At 41.5% G+C, this 20913-nt stretch overlaps 1 protein-coding gene across 1 annotated transcript in view; it reads left to right on the plus strand.

The window, feature by feature from the left end:
• ltk (leukocyte receptor tyrosine kinase) overlaps positions 1-20913 on the plus strand; it is a 68236-nt gene that overhangs the window by 37235 nt on the left and 10088 nt on the right. The window contains exons 6-20 of the mRNA XM_026151459.1: positions 293-430; positions 3035-3184; positions 4217-4317; positions 4459-4619; positions 4977-5071; positions 6222-6293; positions 6682-6856; positions 7168-7318; positions 7521-7649; positions 7973-8129; positions 11438-11623; positions 12329-12427; positions 17018-17182; positions 17350-17460; positions 20723-20909. Coding sequence (XP_026007244.1) covers positions 293-430; positions 3035-3184; positions 4217-4317; positions 4459-4619; positions 4977-5071; positions 6222-6293; positions 6682-6856; positions 7168-7318; positions 7521-7649; positions 7973-8129; positions 11438-11623; positions 12329-12427; positions 17018-17182; positions 17350-17460; positions 20723-20909 — 2077 coding nt within the window. The remainder of the gene's footprint in view (positions 1-292; positions 431-3034; positions 3185-4216; positions 4318-4458; positions 4620-4976; positions 5072-6221; positions 6294-6681; positions 6857-7167; positions 7319-7520; positions 7650-7972; positions 8130-11437; positions 11624-12328; positions 12428-17017; positions 17183-17349; positions 17461-20722; positions 20910-20913) is intronic.

Here is a 20913-nt window from a genome sequence, read left to right on the forward strand (position 1 = left end):
CAGCACACAAAAATGCTCTGGTGTCAGGAAAATTTAAAAGCTCATGATTTGCGGTCAATTTGCAAACAGGCAAAAGATGCCTGGTCTGTTTTGCAGATTTCTTGAACCTTTTTTCTCAGTGGTTTCACATTTTTCAAGTCTCTACGGTATAGAGCAGCGAGTCAAGAAAAGCCCCTCCGCAGAATCAACCGACCTTCCTGTAAAAGCTGCCTCGTCGCTCATCCTAACTCACCGGGCCTCTAAATCTGCTTTGTACCTTGTTACAGTTGTTGTGTGGTTGTCTCCATTGCAGAACACCATTTCGGTGAAATGAGTCCCATTTGTGAGGAATCTTTCCACTGCAACCACTCAGGAGAGTGCATCGCCACGAGCCAAGTGTGTAACTTCCACACGGACTGTCCTTATGGAGAAGACGAGGGCTTCATCTGTGGTGAGATTTTGTTTTTGTTGTTTTTTTAAAATAAAATCACACAGAGTGCAGCAGAGCTTTTATGATGATGTATTTGATTCGATTTCATCTGCACCATCTGACCGATTCTTATAGCGACAGCATTATGAGCAGGAAAACACGTGTGAATGCTTCAGTTTGTGCACATCGGGAGTTATATCAGGCCAGCGTACTGTTGCGCAGTCCTGAAGCAGTCAGCGAGCTATTGGCAAGCTGTAATCCATTTGCATTAGCTGTATAAAATTTAAGTCCATGATAAATTGTTAATCCTTTCACCAAAGGCACAAGATTATTCCATGCCAAGGGCCTTTACACAATAAATTTAAAGTGTAGAGAATAAGTATTATGTGGGGTGTTTAAAGTCTGAAACCTGAGTGCAGATTCTCTTCCTCGGATAATTTGCATTAAAACGCTTTCACCGCCTAGTGTGTTTTTTCCTAATTAGCAGTAAAATGTAGTGTCAGGAATCCAATAGGCTGTTCTCTTTTCAAAGCTCTCTTCTCTGTCTACATCAAAGATTTCAGATAATATGATAAACCCTTTGCAGATTTATTATCCTATTGAAAAAAACATGCACAAAAAAGCATCAGTCATTACCTTTCAGTTCCTCTCACATCACAATCTAACAAATTACCTCTTTCTCTTTTTTATAACATCAATCACTGTGTGCAAAGAAAAAACTCTCCGAGACACTGAAAAGGCAAAACGCTTCAGTCAGTAAAATCGATATAGTCAGGGTTATTTAAAGCACTTGAGCTGTGAAACGCTGGGGGGAAAGGCCACAGCGGAGATGTAATTTCTTCAACGAGCACACGGGTGTCTTAACCACTTTTATGTGCAAACATCGGTATCAATTTAATCTCTGTGGGTTCTATAGAGAGGTGGCTTACATGTTTTGTCTATTTTAGCACAAAAACTGGAAACAGCTCTATCTGTATTCTGGCTTCTTTCACAATTAAATACATGCTTAGAGTGAGAGGAGAAGAATTACACCGATCTCCCGTCTGCATCAAGGACAAAGGTGGAGTCGGGGAAGCTTCCATAGCATAAACATAGCCTTATCACAAGGTACCTAAAAAGCTCAAAGATATGCCTACACATATGTTTTACATTGATTATTTGACCTCATACTTCTTGGTGGTTAAACCTATCAAAGGATAGTCTGCATGTGTGCTGTGCATTTTATGCAACAAGTGATTCATGTCCTAGCTTTTCAGCAAAATACATTACCTCAGATATGAAGGAACGCCAGTTCAACTCCTGAGATATTGATCTGGTCAGTTAGGCAGCAGGGGGGATCGTTAATCAGTTTCAGCTCCTCTGGTATTAATGAAATTAACAACAGGCAACAAAACAGGAATGGTTTTACGGGTGGAGGTCACTGGCATTTTTCCCTCCTCATCTTTTCTGATTGTTTTTCCATTTGGCCAGGGTCAGTGTCACTACTGGTAGCATGAGGCAATACCTGGACCCTACAGAGGTTGCACAGGTAGGGTATCTCCAAGAGCATTGAGGTATCCTAGGAGACAGACAGTTATTCTAGGAGAGCAGGAGGGGGTCGTACAAAGACTTTAATCAACCAGGACAACCAGTATCTGCTCCACAGGATGAGAAGATTATTGGTGTGAATGCTTCTGACCAAACAATCAGAAACAGACTTCATGATGGTGGTCTGAAGGCCATTTCTGCCCTGTGCTTTTCATAGATGAGAGCAGGTTGACCTGTGGAGAACATTAAGTTGCTTTTAACATCATTCAGCACAAGCAGTTTGGTGGTGGGTCAGTGATGGTTTGGGGAAACGTATCCATGGAGGGAGACACAGACCTCAGATCGGTTAGGCAACAGCACCTTCTGTCAGATCCTGTGCTGTTGCAGTGGATTCCTACTAGTTCATGGTGCACCTCAGACTGTTCCAGCAACTCAGTGATGCCCTGGTCCAGATCTGATGGGAGATCCCCCAGGACACCATGAGTCGTCTCATTAGGATGTCAGTCATGCACACAAGCACCTGTAGGCCATACAAATTACTAAGTAATATCTTGAGTTGCAGCAATGGAATATCAGGAAAATGGACAAGCCTGCTGCATCATTTTTTAATCTAGATTTTCAGGGTTTCTGTTATTTCAACCCTCTGTAAGATAAGAATTTTCATTTCAAACAATGTGGCATCTTCTCAAAGAAGTAATTTTTTTGAGCAGTATATGTTGACCCAGTGAAGTATTTGCAAGCCCCCAAAACTGATAAGAGTCACTATGTTTTGGAGTTGTTGGACAACATTTTCACTTTGAAGGTGAAACTGAAAAAAACATCCTAAAAGGTCTGGGAGTAATCGCAGTGCTCTGATCTGAAATGTGTCGCAGTACACGTGTAGTGCAAAGTGTGGAGAGTGACAGAAGAAAACACACACACACACACGCGCGACTTTCACGTGAAGAAAAACATCCTCCGTATAATTTGTGCTCGGATGATTTCTTTCAAAATATAATTCTTGTCTGAAAGACGAGGAATCCGGGGTAGGAGATGGACTTTTTAGCAGCTGTGGTTTCTGTCTTTTTGAAGTATGATGATAATCTGCTTCCTTCCCAGATGCTCTCCCCTTTGGCTCATACTGTTCGTTTGACGGGGATTCATGTGGTTGGTCTATGTCCAACCAGCACTCGGGCTGGAGGAGAGTTGCAGGAGATGAGCTCATGAAGAGAAAAGACATGCAGGGTTTCGCTCTGCAGCGCACACAAGGTTTGTGTCTGCATGTGTGTGTGAATGTGTGTGCGTGTGTGTGCACAGCACATGTGAATTATGCCCTAATTTAATTACTCTTCCTCTGGTGAATCTCCTCCAGCTCCGATGAATTATTGCAGTGTGGAGTGATGGGAAAATACCCTCATTTGTTTTTGAAGCTCACATTTCCTTGTGTCAAAACTTCTTAATTTTCCTTTGTTGCAAACAGGATTTTTGCATTTACTCTTTTTTAATACACAGCCAATGACGAGAATGCTTGTTTTGATGTTCAGTAAGTAAAAACAATAAAACCGCTATTGCTGCATTGTCTGAGAAGCATTGTCAGGTCATTTCTAGTTCGCAGTGTAACTTTAAAGCATATGTATGCTTGTCAGAAAGACCTGACGGGTGCTACTCCTTATTCACGAGGGCTTGCCGCAGCAGGTAGTGCCACGTATTTGATCTGGCAACATTTTTACGCTGGATGCTCTTGAAGCAACCCCAAGGGGTGTAAGTTTCTTCCCAGGATTGAACTGTGGAGCTTTCGTTTGTCAGGCAAATGTAAAACACTGCAGGAGGTTTTTTTGCATGTCGAAAGAGGATGAAAGCAGGATTGCCAGCAGAAGATGAAATAAAAGATGTAATTGTAACTGGTAGTTAATATGCTCTATTCAGGTTGACTGAAATGTCAGCTGACCATCTTGTGGCTGTACACAAGTCATTTAGCAAGCAAATTAGTGTCCGGCATTCATTGAGACTAGCAGAGCATTGCATTACATTTACAGCTCTGTTAACCTCAATGCGCTTTAGTCTACAAGTCACATTTTAACCCCACATTCATACAGCACTTTATTCTTTTAGCTTTAAGTACTTTATCTGCCTCGCGTCTATGGCCAATTTGCGTCTCCATAAAAGTCATTACTTTTATAAGCTGCTGGTTTATGTTGATCAATAAGAAAGATTGATGTGGGTTCGGCTCAAAAATCTAACTAACTAACTAGCTAAATCACATAACCTGGTAAATGTGTTACATTTATTGTCTTCCCCTAGGGCACTTCTTGTTTCTCCCTGTCAGAGAGAGTAATTCACTTAAAGAAGCGTTCGTTCAGAGCGCTGCATTCCCTCGTCCAGTCTCTTCTGTTGATTGCCAGGTCAGTTACTCGCCTGACGTAGTAGTTGAATTATTCAATTTAAGCATGTTTGATTGTCTTGTCTGTGTCTGTGTGGGGGAGTTCAAATCATACTAAATATCTCGCCAAAAATCTTAATGATCTTCATCTCTGTTTGTGTAGATGCATTTCTCTCTGTACCTGCGTGGTCATTTTAATGGCTCGTTGCAAGTGGCTATAGAGGAAAACGGGACAGTCGCCGCGGTACCGGTCTGGGAGAGGAATGGTCAAGCCGAAGATAACTGGGAACCGGTTGCCCTGGAACTGACTGACCTTCATCACGGGTACATAAGAGGAAAACAAACAGGGGGAGGAATGAAAGAATAAAGGCTGATCTCTCGTGTGTTAAAGGGATGATGTGTCGTTGAGGTTTACTCACCTCTTTTTCCCATGGAGCTCCATAAAGTTTCATTTTCTCCTTTGTTTTCCCCTGTCAGAGATAGTGGAGCTTAGGGATGAGTACATGCTTTAGGTCAGTGATAAGAAAAGGAAAATTGCTCCTTTCATCTAAAGAATGTGTAATCAGATTTAGTGCTCATAATAAAAGAGATTTCACTCCTACTTTTAAGTACACTCGCTGGGATTGAAATCCTGCTGCTTTTTCATAAGAAAAGACAACTGTAATTCTCTGATTGCTCCAGGTTTCGTGTTAAAGTGACAGCTGTGTGGGGACAAGGCTCCAATGCTGACGTTGCTCTAGATGACATTGCACTTGGAGCAGCCTGCTTTCAGTCAGGTAAGCTAAGATCACACAACCATTAAGTAAAGCCAATACAGATTTCTTTAAAAGTTCTCAAGGGCTAAAACACACATTTGTCTTGCTTTACCGCATATTTAGTCTTTGCTTTCATAATGATCGGTGCACTTTATGAAATCAAACTGCGGCTGAGCTTGGGAGGAGCACAGAGAGACCTCCCCAACTGCTGTGTTTTGTTCAGCACCACAGCGGCCCTCAGCTATTCATTTGATGCCCCGTTTAGTTGATTGGCTGAGACATGTGGGTAACCGACGTTTCATGATTTGCTGCAAATGTAGCGCCGCAGTACGACAGCAGTGTGTGCCAACATTCCTGCTCCCGTGTTGTTGCACTTCAGCTTTTAATTCTCAAAGTAGAGAGCAGACTTTTACAAGCCACTATGGTGCTACGCTAATAACAAAGACATGAAAAGGTCTGTTTTTGTTTCGGCGGGATTTAGGAGAAATATGGTTTGAAGCCTCCAGGGAGGCGCAGTTGTCTGTTGCGCTTCTGCAGTTGGGCGAGGACGGAACATTTTCTAACTGACTTCGGCTTTAAATCAGGTTTCTAGAGTAAATTTAGAAAGCAATAATTCAGAATAATGAGTCTGCCCATCACATTTATGATCTCACTCTATGCGGGGATCTTGTTGTGTTCGAGAGGGTTATAAGACCTTAACGGCTCTTGTTATGGTAAATGGTAAATGGCCTGTATTTATATAGCGCTTTACTAGTCCCTAAGGACCCCAAAGCGCTTTACATATCCAGTCATCCACCCATTCACACACACATTCACACACTGGTGATGGCAAGCTACATTGTAGCCACAGCCACCCTGGGGCGCACTGACAGAGGCGAGGCTGCCGGACATTGTACGCTCCTCATTGCCTAAGGGCTTGGCAATGAGGAGCGTACAACCTTTACCACCAATAAACGGACAAAAATCCCGTGTCTGTACGCTCCACAGTGGGTAAACACTGCCAAGATAGAAAGGTTTTCATGGTGTAGCCCTGTTCTCAGGAAATCTGTGCCACTTTCATTCTAAATATAGTTCATAATCAGGTGAAATCCAGATGAGTGACTGTGACTCCTCTCTTTTTTTTTCTTCCCCTGCCTTTACCTTTACTTTGGCTTCCCCTCCCCTCCATCAGATCTCAACTTTCTGCTGCCCGCGACCGACTTTGAAGATTTCTTAAGCCCCCTTCCAGAGCCTTTGGCCTCAGGTAGTGCACAGCTCCAGCAGTTATCTTGTATAGCGTGTGAATTTCTGAAGTGTCCCAGTCTACTGTGTCATCTTTAATCCATTCTGTTTGCACAATTTGCACACCAGGTGGTCAATTGTTTACTCATCACAGCTAACCAGAAGCTTTTAATCCAGCCTGTGTTCGGCAATTACATGCCAGCTCCTTAATGCAATTACCTGTGACTCTTATAGATGTGCCATATGTATGCATCTGTTCTTTACTGTGTATCTTATCTCAGCTGTTTACTGATTTTCATGCTTTTGGTACTTCCCCCCCCTCCACATAACAATGTGAAAATGGTTATAGTTTTTGCAGCTTATTAAACAACTAAAAGCAGTATTTTTTCCCCCTCTATTGCCTTTTGTAGAGGTTTCTCTGATGACTTGGTGGTTTACATCATGCGGTGCCAGTGGACCACAGGGCCCAACCCAAGCCCAGTGTGACAGCACTTACAGGAACAAAAATATCAACGTTACCGTGGGGAAGGAGGGACACTTGAAAGGAATTCAGATGTGGAAGGTGCCTGCTACTAACAGATACCTGTAAGTGGTTGGTGATACCGAGCCAGGGAACATGTACCGGTTTTTGTAAAAAGTGGACTTTGGTAGTTAAATTATACACACATGTAATTCCTAGCCACATTAACACGATGTGAGTTCGTAATAAGGAATCTTATTAGGATCACTGGTAACTATTTCATAATCCACATTTTACAACAGACATCTGCAGCCATTTGCTCAGTGTAATGAGGTATTTGCTATCCATTACGGTATACAGTGCGTGGCTAAGCCTAAAAGCACTTCATTTAAGACCAAGGATTAAATCTCCTTCTGTTGCAATGATCCCCCCTCAGGATCTCTGCTTATGGGGCTGCAGGAGGAAAAGGAGCCAAAAACCACAACAAACGCAATCATGGGGTCTTTATTTCTGCCATCTTTCCTCTGGAAAAAGGAGATATGCTTTACATCTTGGTGGGACACCAGGGAGAAGACGCATGCCCAGGGGTGAGTATAGTGAGGGTGAGAACAGGCTGGAAGGATTTGTTGATGTGGGATGAGTGGGATGTCTTAAAGAGGAGAGACGAGACGGCGTCCCAAATTCTGATTTTCCTTTTTTAATGCCAAGTTCATGTTTCTGCAACTTTTCTTTTTCTTTTTTTTTTTTAAATCTTGTGGAGCTTGATTTTCCATCTTCCACATGTTTTAGATAAATCCTCACACCAAAAAGATCTGCCTCGGAGAGTCATCTGTGATTGAAGACAACCTCAAGCTGCAGGCTGGTGTAGAGTGGGCTGGAGGAGGAGGCGGAGGAGGGGGAGCAACGTACGTCTTTAAGGTAGCAGAAGACACTTTGAGTTGTTTCAGAACTGTGTGCATTTTCTCTGGGTTTGTGTGCATAGCATTGTTAAGATACAGCACTGTGGCACATAAGCATTTGAAATGATTCAGCAGTGTTTCATTCTTTAATCCATAGATTTAAATATAGATCGATTATATCTGCATGCAGCATGGAACTTTAGCACGAGGTTCACTTTTTTATGATCGCTCTTATCTATTGTACCATTGGGACTTCTAAAGTTGTTGTGTAGCTTATATAAAGTGTTCATCATCATTTAAATAAATTAAATTGAAAGATTTACTCGTGCGTGGTCTTTTCAGAAGGAGGATGGAGAGCTGGTTCCCTTGCTGATCGCAGCTGGTGGAGGAGGAAATGCCTACCTGGAGGACCCTGAGTCCAGTCTGGACAACATACCACTGGAGCAGTATGAAAACAGCACCGAAGCTCCCAGTAGCAATGGCCAAACTGGTGCAGCAGGTAGTGTAATATAAGCTCTTTGTTGCTAGCGTCCTGTTGCAAAAACTGCTATTTTAGTTTAATGTATAAAAAATGCCAAAAGTACCCCTCTGTTGAGTCATCTACCGTTCACTGAAGGCTCATCAGAAATGGTCTCAGTGGAAGGCTGGCTATCAAGAAGCCATTCTTAAGGAAGGGAAAGACGGAGAAGCAGCTGAGGTATGCGACATTATACAAGAACTGGACTGAAAGTCAATGGCAAAACGTCAAATGGAATAATGAATCCGAATTTTACATTTTTGGCTCGAACCATTGAGTGAGGTACAACATTAACTTTCTACAGCCATCTGTGAAACACAGTGGAGGTTTTGGCAGAATTAGAAACATAGGAAAGTACCATCACATCTTGATCATCCAATACCATCTGGAAAGCATCTGATTGGCAGTGGCTTCATTTTTTAACATGACATTGATCCCAAATACCCTGCAAATTCAGTAAAAGCATATGGAGGTAGAAAAACACACAATCGATAACTATAAGTGATGGATTCGTCCCCCCAGAGCTGAGACCTCAACATTATTGAAGCAGTGTGGGCTCATCTTGACAGTGAATGCAACAAAAAGCATCCAACATCCAAAGAAGAGCTTTGAATGTCCTTCAAAGAGCCCAGGGAAATTACAAGAAAGCAGCCCGAAAGAGTTCTGTGTCAACGAATAAAGGTGGTTGTACCAAACATTTGCCTTCAAACTCATTATAATTGAACTATTTGCTCTATAATGTGTTTCCAATGAACAACTACAAATATTTTGTTATTTTCCTAGCAAAAACGAAATTAATAAGGGGTGAGTCTTTGTTCAATACAGGCCACAAAGGTCACTCCTCACTAAATAACTTCACTTTGATGTGTTCAAATCTTGAGATGTCTGACTTTAAGATGACTCCGTCCACCCTTGCATAACTGAGGAAAATGAAGTTACTGTTATTGTGCCCACAGTATTAAATATTCTATTCAATTATGTAAAAGAATGAAACGGCTTTCCAGAATCAGTGTTCCTGGCATTTTTCTCTATTAAAAACTAGATTCAATAGAATTAGTTAGATGGAATGCTATTGTTTGTTGCATAACAGGGTTTTTTTTTACTTAGCAGCACACACAAAAATGTATTACAGAAAGCAGCGTATGAAATTTAATATAAAGTTGGATCCATAGATTTCTGGGGCAATGACATTTCTTTTGTAAGTGTGCAAAAGGAAAGGAACTTCATCCAAGTATTGAAAACAGTCCTCATAAGTAAACTTGTCTTAGTTTGTCCTTTTATGTTTTCCTAGTCAATGCAGCACTTTTGTTAAACCCCTTCATTTAAAGCTGAAAGTCTGCACTTCAATTACATCTTGATTGTTTGATTCAGAATCCACTGTGGAGGTGTACAAAAGCAAAATTACAAAAATTGTTTCATTGTCCAGATACTTTCTTCCCTAACTTTAAAAGCTGCAATTGTGGGTATTTTTTCTTTTTGGTTACAAATTACCCTCTACACTTTATGTTCAAAGAAAAGTTTCATTTTCTTATAAAGGACGTGCTGTAAACTTTGGATGAGAAGACGTTGTTCTGACTGAATTCAGTGTCATCTGATACCAAAGCACGCATTTCATTTGTCCAAAAGGTAGCCGGAGATATGAGAGGATTTATTTGTTCTGTATTCTCACACACACAGGGTGGCGCAGGTTGGCATGCATGTGTTTGGCCTGTGGATGTTTGAACCTTTTATTGTTTTATGTAAAGCACTTTGGTATGCCCAAGGCTTTTAAATGTGCTCTATAAATAAAGATTGTTGTTGTTGTTGTGGATAATGGGATGTATCTGGAATTCACTTCTTTCGCTGGAACATTCTCAGTAAATCCCTTCTGACCAGCCGAGACTCAACGAGAACCGTTTATCAACTCATCTTATTGAAACCTCTGAGAGACTGTTTAGATAAAGATCTGCGTGTCAGGGCAAGTTTGCAGCTCGAAGTACTGAGCAGATGAGGTCTTTCTGTTTACGTGCGTTTGCATGTGTGCTGATGTTTAAAGTGCCACCACATGAGACAAGCCCTATATATACACAGTATATTATCACTGATCAAAGACCTCTGAAGGGCAGAGGAACATCTTTCAGTGAAGCTTGTCTTCCTTTGATATGTTGTTTGTATGAAACCTACTTATATCTGCCCGTCTTTGTAGATTAGAGATGATGGTTGAACCCGTTAACTCTTTTTATTCATTGCGAGGCGTCTCTGTATTCATCAGTTCACTTTGGTGCAGTCAAAGGTTAAATTCATGCCCAAAACAAAGCTGCAGTATAGCTACATTGTTGCTGTATAAGTGGATGGGCGGAAAGTCTCCTTTCAGTTTTAACATTTTTTATGGCGACCGAATAGCTGACGCTTTACTCTTGACCCTTTGTCCACCCACCAGCTGCCTGCGAATGGAAACAAAGAAACACAACAACAGAACAAAAAACAGCCGGAAAAATCAAAAGCCCTGTGCTAAAACGTCTCCCTCATTTCTGTATTTGATACGCTCCACATCCGAGTGGATTTGCTCTGACCTTCTCAATTATAGTCTAAACAAGACTGAACTTATTTGTCTTTAAAGTGTGCCTTCTGGCTTAACAGACAGACAGCTCTCTCACTGATTGCCTCCACCGCTGACTCAATATGCTGAATCACCAGTCGAAAGTAGGGCCTAATTTGTGACAGCGGAGACAAGCTCACAACAGACACTACACACATTGGTGGCTGTAGATACTCCATAAAACCTCACTGATGAGTGTGTCTGTGCTTATATCCAGACTGCAAAGAATCTCAGTGTAACCCGAGCAGAACATAAAAACATTCATTTAGTAGTCATGAAGTGTGAAAATAGTTACTCTTTAGAGACCCTTGTCAAGTCTGAAAAAGCTGCCTAAAAGATATCAGCCATACAACCTGATTTGGGTTTGGTAAATGCAAAGTTATGACAGAGAGCCTGTTTTTGGATCTTGATCCACACCGGGGCCTAAAAGTCAGGATACTTTGGCCTGCGTATAATTTCGAAATCTCCCGAGTACCCTTTTAAAATCAAAGCTGGCTCGCTCACATTACAGCAACAGTGTAAGCCTTCAGGTTATTTTATGAACCCTTATTAAACTAATTTTTAATGGCAACTCATTTTTTCGTTGTTCTCAGTCGGTGAGTTTTTTCACTGCAGCAAACATCAAACACACGAACCGTGTTTTACAACCTTGTGCAATGCTCCCAAAGTAGCTCTTGTAACAGTGAATGACTTTGTTTTGTTTCCCTTAAAGGTGGAGGTGGCGGCTGGAAAGATAGTTCAAGTTCTCACCTGATGGCTGGCAGATCCCTGGTGGAAGGTGCCGAGGGGGGATCTTCATGCCCCCTGGCGCTGTCTAAGCTCAGCTGGTCGACCTTCGGAGGGTTTGGAGGAGGAGGCGGTGCGTGCACAGCTGGAGGAGGTGGAGGAGGATACAGAGGTAACCGTATTTTGTCATCATATTGTTATTTCAACCCAGACTAAATTTTTAGTCAGCTACTTGGCACTACTACCCTACTCCTGTACTTCTTTTTCTTCTTCAGACTCCATTTAGTGGTCACCACAAAGGACTTGTTGCATCTATCTCACTTTGTCCCCTTAGCTTTGTTCTCTCTCGCACCAACCCTCTGCATGTGCTCCTTCGCTACATCCATGAATCTACTCTATGGACTTCTTCTTCTCTCCTCTTCTTCCTGGCAGCTCATCTTCATTGTCCTTTGTATAGTACTCTACTCTGCAGATTAACATTTATAACTCAGAGCTGACAGGGCTTCAGAGGGACATGCAAGAGAGTAAAAACTGTTGGAAGGCTAAAGCAAATGCATTCAGTCATCGAACCTCTTTGTGAGGTTCGATGACTGAATGCATAGAGGAGTATCAGCTGATTGTGGGTTATTTTGACTGCAGTCTGCTGAAAATACTGCTCAGCTTGATTCATTACTTCTGTGCCAGCAATCTGTTCTTCATTTTTAGTGTAACATTCATGTACAATTTCCACTGTTGCAAGCAGTGTTAAGAACTAGATTTGAGTTAGGATTAAGGTATTTTTTTTGCCTTGATAATCATATTTTACATCAAAAGAAAACTGTCGTTTAGACAAGAGTTAAAGTTATTACTATTATTTTTGTTGGTTTGTTTTTGACAGGAGGCGATGCTGCATTGACAGATGACATCACAGCTGATGGTCAGAATGGAATTTCATTTATTCACCCGATGGGAGAGATTTTTCTGCAGCCTCTGGCAGGTGAGACTGAGCGTGGCACCCTACTCCTGCATCTTTATATAGAGAGGTTTTAAGAGATTAGCGGAGGATACAGGACGCAAAAGAGCAAATACCATTCCCAGATGGAAACCTTGAGATGCTACTGAATATTTTTCAGGTTATAACTGGATGATTCGCTAAAACGTTTTGTACAAGTCTTTGTACAAGATCAGATTTGAGTGCTTATTCAAGTACTAAATAGAGTAAAGCAAGAAAGACCAAGTGCTTCATACTTTATCAGCTAATAAAGCCAATGAGATGCAGCTGAAAGCATGTAGCACCTTGGCATAGGTTTAAAATTTTGTGATCATGCTAGAGTTAAGAGGAAGACTCCAGCAAAGTAGAATGGAAAACAGCAGAGCTAAAGTAAAAGTTTGCTAGTAACAGGAAATTCCCACTCTCATGAGTTCATCGTTAAACGGTTTAATAATATGTATGTAAGGCCAAACCAACACCGACTCGCTGTGCTCGCTCGGCCCCCGGGCGACACTGTATTAAAAACAGACCCAACTCTGTAATGAAAATCTCTGCGTGCGCTCAGATATTTACCAAAAATGTCATCAGCGAACAGTATGGGTTCAAATTGTGGTCATAAATATTTTGTACGTGTAAATCAGGATTTGTATGTGTAAAAAGAATTTGTGTGTTTGTAAAAAAGATTTGTGTGTGGACAAAAATACGTGAGAAAGTCTGCACTCAAGTTTCAAGTACGAATTTTGACCCTATTTTTCTTCCTTTCATCTGATTGGCCAATGTCATGTCAATCACAAATTTAACTATCCAATCAGAGAACAGATGGGTTTGGCTGTTGGCGGGGTGCTTTTTTGAACTGCAGGTTCTTGAAGGGAATAAATGCCCTTTTTCATGCCAGCCCAGCGTTTTCCTTCATCACCACGAAGGAAAACAGTCTGTGGTGGTCTGAGTTTGGTGATTTTTGTGTCACAGGTTTACGTGCTTAATACAGGGACCTCCTGAACCTTTTCAACAGCGCTGCGAACCTCCGTGAGCGGGAGGGGGGGGGCAGTGTTGTGGAAATGACAGTCTTCACTAGTGGGGATACTTACAAAGCTTTCTTCGTTATGAATTATCATACATGTTTTTATTGAACATTTGAAGAACCAGCAAAAAAAACAGAAACTCTTGTAGAGGACAAAGTCAGAGATAGAAACGACAAGGAGCAGGTGCATCTAGTACAGGTAGAGCTGCTGCAAAAGCCCACAGAGCTCAGCAGCCAGCGCAACAAATTCTGGATCCTTTGCTTTTAGTTAGCAGTTAGCATTAGCAGCACATGCTGCGCACTGTGACTCACAGCAATGGTTCCAGGTCAGCCCTGACTTTGTGTTAAACTAATCCTAAAGTAATATTGGTATTTCTAACCACTGACATACCACAACTTTATCATTTCAACATCTGCTGAAAGTAAGGGGACCTAGCTTCTTGCAAAACAAACTCGGGATCTCGCAAAACTTTTGCGAAATCTCGCAAAAGTTTCATACATCTCCGAAAACGTCGGAGCACTTTTGCAAATATGTGATGTCTTGTAAACCGAGCAGAAATCTGACGTTTACACAACTACATTCACGCCTCAAAATATCTTAAAAGTGTATTTTGTGACCCAGAAAGAGTAATATTACAACTAAGTAGCTGTTGTTGTTGGAATTCAACTTTTGCGAGATCTCGCAAAACAAACTTGGGATCTCACAAAAGGTTTGCGAGATCTCGCAAAAGTCTTAATTTTTTTTTCTCCCATGTCCCCTGCGGGGCTCCGTACAAACCTGATTTACAAGTACAAAATATTTATGACCACAATTTGAGCCCATAGAACAGAGGTCATTGCCTGATTAGTGTGTGATTAATGTTTAATGCCATAAATAAGGCTACAAACTGCAGGCTCAGTATGTGTTGGTCTAAGATAGCACCATGCATTGTGTTTTTGTGACAGCAATGTGAATCTCAAATGACGAATCCTCAGGTTCATGTAATACTTCTAACAGCTAAACCAGTCAATGTCTCTCGGTGTGCTTTTGTCTAAGTTTGCTTTGAACTATATTTGTGGGGTCACAAATCCAGGAGACCACAGTACATGCAGGGTTCAGCAGCTTTGTGAGGACCAAAAATGCTGGATCCCACAAGCAGAAGTGGCTGTTTGGGTTAGGGTTGGGCAATCAGTTGTGATGAGATGGTTTAGTTTAGACTAGGGGATTAACTAGGGAATGCACTACCTGTATATCAAGGACAAGTCCTCAGAAAGGTGTGCAAGGATATGTGTTTGTGTGTTAATTGCTTTTCTATCTGTTTGTATGAACATTTAGGAGTATATTCTCATGAATATATGGGCTTATTTTTTTCCTATTTTTGTTGAAACTAACAGCCCATCTGATTCTCATTATTCAGTGGGAGGAAGAGGAAAGTGGCTAATTCACAGCGTCATGCAGCCTGTTGCCTTCGGCGCCAACAGACAGGCCTCCATTCTCATGTGAAAGACTTTGTTGTTTATGCAGTGTGCCATGCCACTTTAAAACACAATGTCGGGGTCTGCAACATGAAACACATTCAAAGCATGATCAGGGGGGAAAAAGAGAGAGAGAGAGACATTATTATAATAATTAAATTTCAAGGCAAATGCATTTTTCTCTGTGATGTAGTTAAATGATCTCTCGCTTTAATTGAAGGATGAGTTTAATAAATCGAGGACACATGGAGAAGCCCTATTCTTCTTCCTGTTAGAAAACTGCATCATTAAAACAGCAAGGCTCTTCCTACGTCACAATATAGTTTATCAATTAAACTAATTATAGAAAGAACATTAAAAAAATGCAGCTCTGCTGTACTGTATGCATAAATTTGCAGTAATTGTTTTCCAATAATTAAAATCCTTTATTAGTTTCAAATTATATATATATATATATAATATTTAACTTAATATAACATATTAATGCCAGCAACACACTTCAGCAGCAGTGGGACACACTTTTACCAACGTTTGTCTGACTTTTGTAGGCAGCCTTAGCACCTGTTTACCAGGAGATTTTCATCAGATTTTCAGATGTGTAACATCATGTCATTTTCATATCCACCATATATGTAGATGGTGTAGTGTACACATGCACTGATAATGTAAAAATATGTGTTTAAAACAAAACAGAAAACCTGAATGTATTACAATCATTTTCTGTAAAAGGAACACACATGTGGCAGAGAGTGGACTGAACGCAGGGTTCAACAGACAGAAATAAACTCAAAATCCGTTTTATTTAGCTGATAACAGGCAAGGTAAACAGAAAGAAAAACAGGAGCAGGATAAGCATAAACTAACAAGAGGCAAATGAAACTCACACACTAAGAGGGAGAGCACAACAAAGAACAGAGGGAGATGCAGATGTTATAGACACAAGAGGAGAGTGGACACACCTGGAAGCACAGCTGAACAGAATCTAACAAGACAGGGGAAGAAAAACTGTACATGACGTACACAACACGACAATCAAAATAAAATAGGAACTAACTCACATACTGAGAACCAGACTAAGACATGTTAACTTGACACAAGGACCAGACGTCCAGCCATGTCACAATGGGGACCCAAAAAGACGAAACACAAAGATTAGTGATGATTACGGGAACTCGACCAGACAACCACAGAGACAGGCCAAAGAGAGACACGACTAGGACAGACACAAAAAGGGATCTAACATAATTGAACAAGAACCAAGAAGAAGAAATATAAATAAGAAAATTCAAGGGCACCAATGAATACTAAAGTCAAGAGTCATTAATCAAGAACTAGAACATGAAAATCTTCTAGTTCCAAAGAAACGGATAATAAGTCCAACACAAATTCAAGATAACTGGTTGGAGAGCCAGGACCATGGGCTATAACTCACCAAGGCAACCCATCAGATGTTGAGAAATTGTCTTCTTTTTGTTTTTATTTTATGTGCTCATTTTGAATTTGAGGCCAGCAACACGTTTACCACTTTGTTGCATCATCTCATCATTTAACACTCTTTAAACACTCTGTAAAAGCTTGGGAACCAAGAAGACCCACTGCTGTAGTTGCAGAATTTTACAGAGTGTCCCACTTCTTTTGGAAAGGGAGAGAGGTGGGGGTTATGAATGTATTAAAAAGATATTTGATCACAAGCACAAGATGTTCTTGACATGTGATGTGTTAGGACAATAACAAGTCTGATTTTATAGTGTCATGAAAAGATCAAAGTACTATCTGGATCATCTCCATCTACTTATTCTTTAATTTGTCATAATTGTGCTTTCATTTAAAAAAAACACAGTTTTATGTACTCTGTTTTGTGGGAGTTTTTGTTTAAGGATTACCTTTTAGTTTGGTGGTCTAGTTGGAATTTACTGGGCAACAAAGGAGCAGTGTGGCTTTCATTTTATAGCCAAAACCTGCTATACTAAAGCTTGTTTCTCTGTGCTACAGATGTCTTTTTCCCTCTATGGCACAGATGAATAGGCTGCAGAGCTAAATGTGTGTTGGTTTCATCCCCTCACTCTCTAACAAATAATTTTCCTTTTGATGTTTGTGTTTATTTCCTGTCTTCTTTCTAGCAATGGAAAGTCACGGTGAGTGTGAGATCAAGGTGCAGCTGAACTGCAGCCACTGTCAGACGCAGAGCTGCAAACGAGAAGCAGATACTCACCTCATCCTCTGCCTCTGTGATGATGATGATGAAGTCCTGGACACTGACAACGTTACATGTTCTAGGCCTCCAAGTATGTCTGTAAAACCCAGCAAACGGTCTTGCTTTTACTTGTGAGCCATGATATGTCAGACGTTTTGTTTTAATGTTAGTTTTAATGACACGTTTAATCCCTCACAATTCTTTCCCATCTAAGCAGCTAACAAACACTAATTGACCATCTCTGCTCCACCCCTCCAGCGACTCAAAGCCCGACTCCACTGGTCCTGATGCCGACATCCCTGATCCTGGCTGTTGTGGTCTCCACCGTCGCCAGCGGCTTTGCACTGGTCTGCGCCGGCGTCATCCTCAGTAAGAGACTCCTCCAGTTCTGTGCGCAGTCTGTGCCCTCCACCTTCCACCGGCTGTGAGCACAGCTGGGACACGCAGATGCTTCCAGATGTTACTAACAACAGAAACAGAAACAACTTTGATAAATGTTGGTTTAAATGCCCTTCGCTGGCTGTGCGGAAGATGACTAAAGGAGCGATGGCAAAGATATGGTTGTGAATTATTAGACGCTGACAGTGAGCACAGTATGAACACTCATTACAAGCACTCATTCCAGGTAACGCTCTCTTTTCTCTGGCTGTATGTATATACAGTATAAATAGGTGAAACTAGACTATTTTGCTGATGAGAGGCGATAAAGAGGTGACTGTTAAATACCGTATTGTTTATATGCTGTATTCAGTGCCTGCAGTGGAACGATTGCTCTCGTGGAAGCATGAACCATTTTCGAGACGTGCTGTAAGTGTCTCGCTGCATGAATTCATTCTAAAAAAAATGCTGATTATAAAAAAAGCACAAGCAGAAAGAGTTGACATTTAAGTTTCTTTCAGTATGAGTGGGTTTCTGTAGCGGTAAATGTCAGCTGTTATAATTTATTGTCTGTAAAAAACAAAAAAACAAACACAGAAGTGATTATACAGACATGAAGATTACAACAGTATTTGAAAATGAAGAACTGTGATAAGAGATTAGCCTTTTTTGTCATTTTGAGAAGCGCGCAGCGACAAGCGTGAGTTGAGCTGAACCCACGGGCATCGACTCCGTGATAAGAGGATAGAGCAGAAATTGTTCCTCTTTAAAAGTGTTAAATGCTATCCACACAAAGTGCTATGATATGGAGTATTAGAATAAGTAGGTGCTTGTTTGCTGAGCGACAAGGTTACCAGAGTTTCTCTTGTAGGCTGCGGGTTTGAGACAATCAGATGGTCAGGCAGGCTGTAAAATGCTAAAATAGGAGTAATTAGGGAATTAACCATTACATTTGTATAGCTTTAATTTAACTACTCTGTAGCAACCACACTTAAAACAGGAAGGTCAAGAAAGAAGAGAGGGATTCTGAGACAACCACATTTTGACAATGAACATGGTCTCAAAGGCTGCTATGCAAAATATACTGTTAAGTGCCTTCTTTTGTATACCAAATCTCGTTTGATTAACTCCAGACACTTTATACAAATACAGTTTTAACAACACGTGGAGTCATTTTCCAGTAATGTAGGACAGTGAGGGATTATACAGCTAATAACACTCGGAGCACCTTTGTCACCTTTTGTGACAACTGTGTGCTGCAGACTTTATGAGAAGGGAATCCTCTAACAAGAGCTTTGTAAAGGTGTGCGTGTATAGCAGGTTCTCTTTCTCTCTCTCTCTGTTGTCCTTTTCATGACCTCACTGAAAACTCAAATATTAAGCAAAGCTCAGCTATTTTCCCACAGCGCGAATTGATGAGAGTAAACTTTGTGTCAGAGCCTCTGGAGGAATCGGCGCTGCGCTGACTTCCTGCAGAATAACAGCTACACTCCCAGCTCCCCGGGGGTTTAAAGCAGCCTGACAAGAAAACCAGGCATGACCAAACAGTTGGGACTTTTTAATGAAGTAATGCATGTAAAAACCTCCTGTAAGGAAAGCGATATGGAGTAACTCTTACAGATTTAAGAGTAATGTGGACATTTCACCTCCTGGCAATGAAATCCGAGCAGAATAATGTCCGTTTTCCAGCCGAGCCTGAAGCAGAAGGTATTTGAAAATTTATGTGGTGACCTCCACCTTCACACTCCCCCCTCAAATTTCCGTTTCGCCACAAGCTTTATTCTGAATCCCTTATATCTCATGATAGCTTAGCATGAAACGTTTAACCTCCCATTTTAAATGACACCCTTAACGCACACAGTGCAGTGAAACAGTGCTCTGATGGAGTCGAGTGTTTCTATTTTTTTGTTATCAGTAAGTGCTAATGGCTGACCATTAAAAGATGGCGATTTATGTTGGATGTGGTTGGTTTTCTGTCAGCAGAAGTGAGAAAATATGTCGATAAAGTGCGGCGGACTTGGTGAAAAGCGACGTGTGAGAGCTGGAAGAGGCGAGTTATTCATCAGATAAATGTCCTTTTAGGATAAAAGACTGCAGTCTGCATTTCTGCTGTGAAGTTCTTCCTTAAGAAAGTTTGAGCTCGGTGTAATTAAACATAAATACAACCCCGCAATCAGCTTATCAGAGTGTAATCTGACAGACGATAATTGCAGATACGGCGGTGCTACTAGTGGTGCGTACTGGGCCACTATATGCAAAATGGAACACTAACTGCATTGTGTGTAAATGTGTGCACTTGCTCTTAAATAAATCAGTTCCTAAACAAAGGCTGATGACATTCATTTTTATAACATCTGCTTTAAAAAAATACATATTTGGGGAGGATGGGGTGTTTTTACTGGAGCGTGTTTAATTTTTTAAAAAAAGGCAATGAACGTACACACACGCTTCAGGTTAATGGTGTCTCCTTACCTGAGCTCTCCCCCATGCAGGGAGGTAGTCTGTTCCCTGGGCGCCCCATGTCCTTCACCCCCACCTCTTCCTCCTCCTCCTTCTCCTGCTTCTCCTCCTTAAAACTCCCCTTATCCCAACTCCTGAGTCCCTAGCATCTGCACCGGGCGATGGCTCGACGGCACCTCTTACCTGCACGCAACGCCCCCCCTCCCTGGCAGACTACCAACCTGCATCGGGGACATGGGCTGCCTCCATGGCGGGTGAGTCCAAACTCACTGGCACAGACAGTATAGGAGCAGTAACCAAGGAGAGGCCATCCCACATGCATGTCAGTTAGGTTAGTGGCTTTAGAAAGAAGCCAGCTCACTTGACTTCTGAAGGCAGCTCATCGTCTCTGCTTGAGGCTTCAATAACTGCTACTAACATAACATAACGTGTGAATTACAGATCCATACTGAGGGTGGTGTTTGAAGAGGTAGAACTCCAGTGTTGGAGAAGTGCTATGCAGAATTGGTGGAGTATTCTTTAAGAACAAAAATGAAGCCCTTTTTGCCATATTTTTATAGCTTTATTCCCACTAAGAATGTTGTTTTAGGATTGGAAAAAGTTATTGAGATGTGGCTTGATCCCTCCTTGTGTTGCCGCTCCTACATTCAGACAGATGGTCAGGAAGATCCTTCTGCCACTTACATGCACTTGTAGGGTCCTGATTAAAGTTTGCTGATAATTTTTGTCAAGGGTTTGTCGACTCTTTAATATAACAAGCTTGTTCGTCCCTCTGCCTCGTCTTTTTCTGCAGTGTGGTACCGCAAAAAGAACGACCTGCATGCAGTGAGGGGGCGTCTTCAGAGTCCCGAGTATAAGCTGAGCAAAATCCGTTCCTCCACCATCATGACGGACTACAACCCAAACTACTTTTTCACCGGCAAAGCCGCTTCGTTCAGTGAGCTGAAGGAAGTGCCACGCAAGAACATCACCCTACTGAGGTAT

This window comes from Astatotilapia calliptera, chromosome 19 (assembly GCF_900246225.1).
Source record: "Astatotilapia calliptera chromosome 19, fAstCal1.2, whole genome shotgun sequence".
Lineage (NCBI taxonomy): Eukaryota > Metazoa > Chordata > Actinopteri > Cichliformes > Cichlidae > Astatotilapia > Astatotilapia calliptera.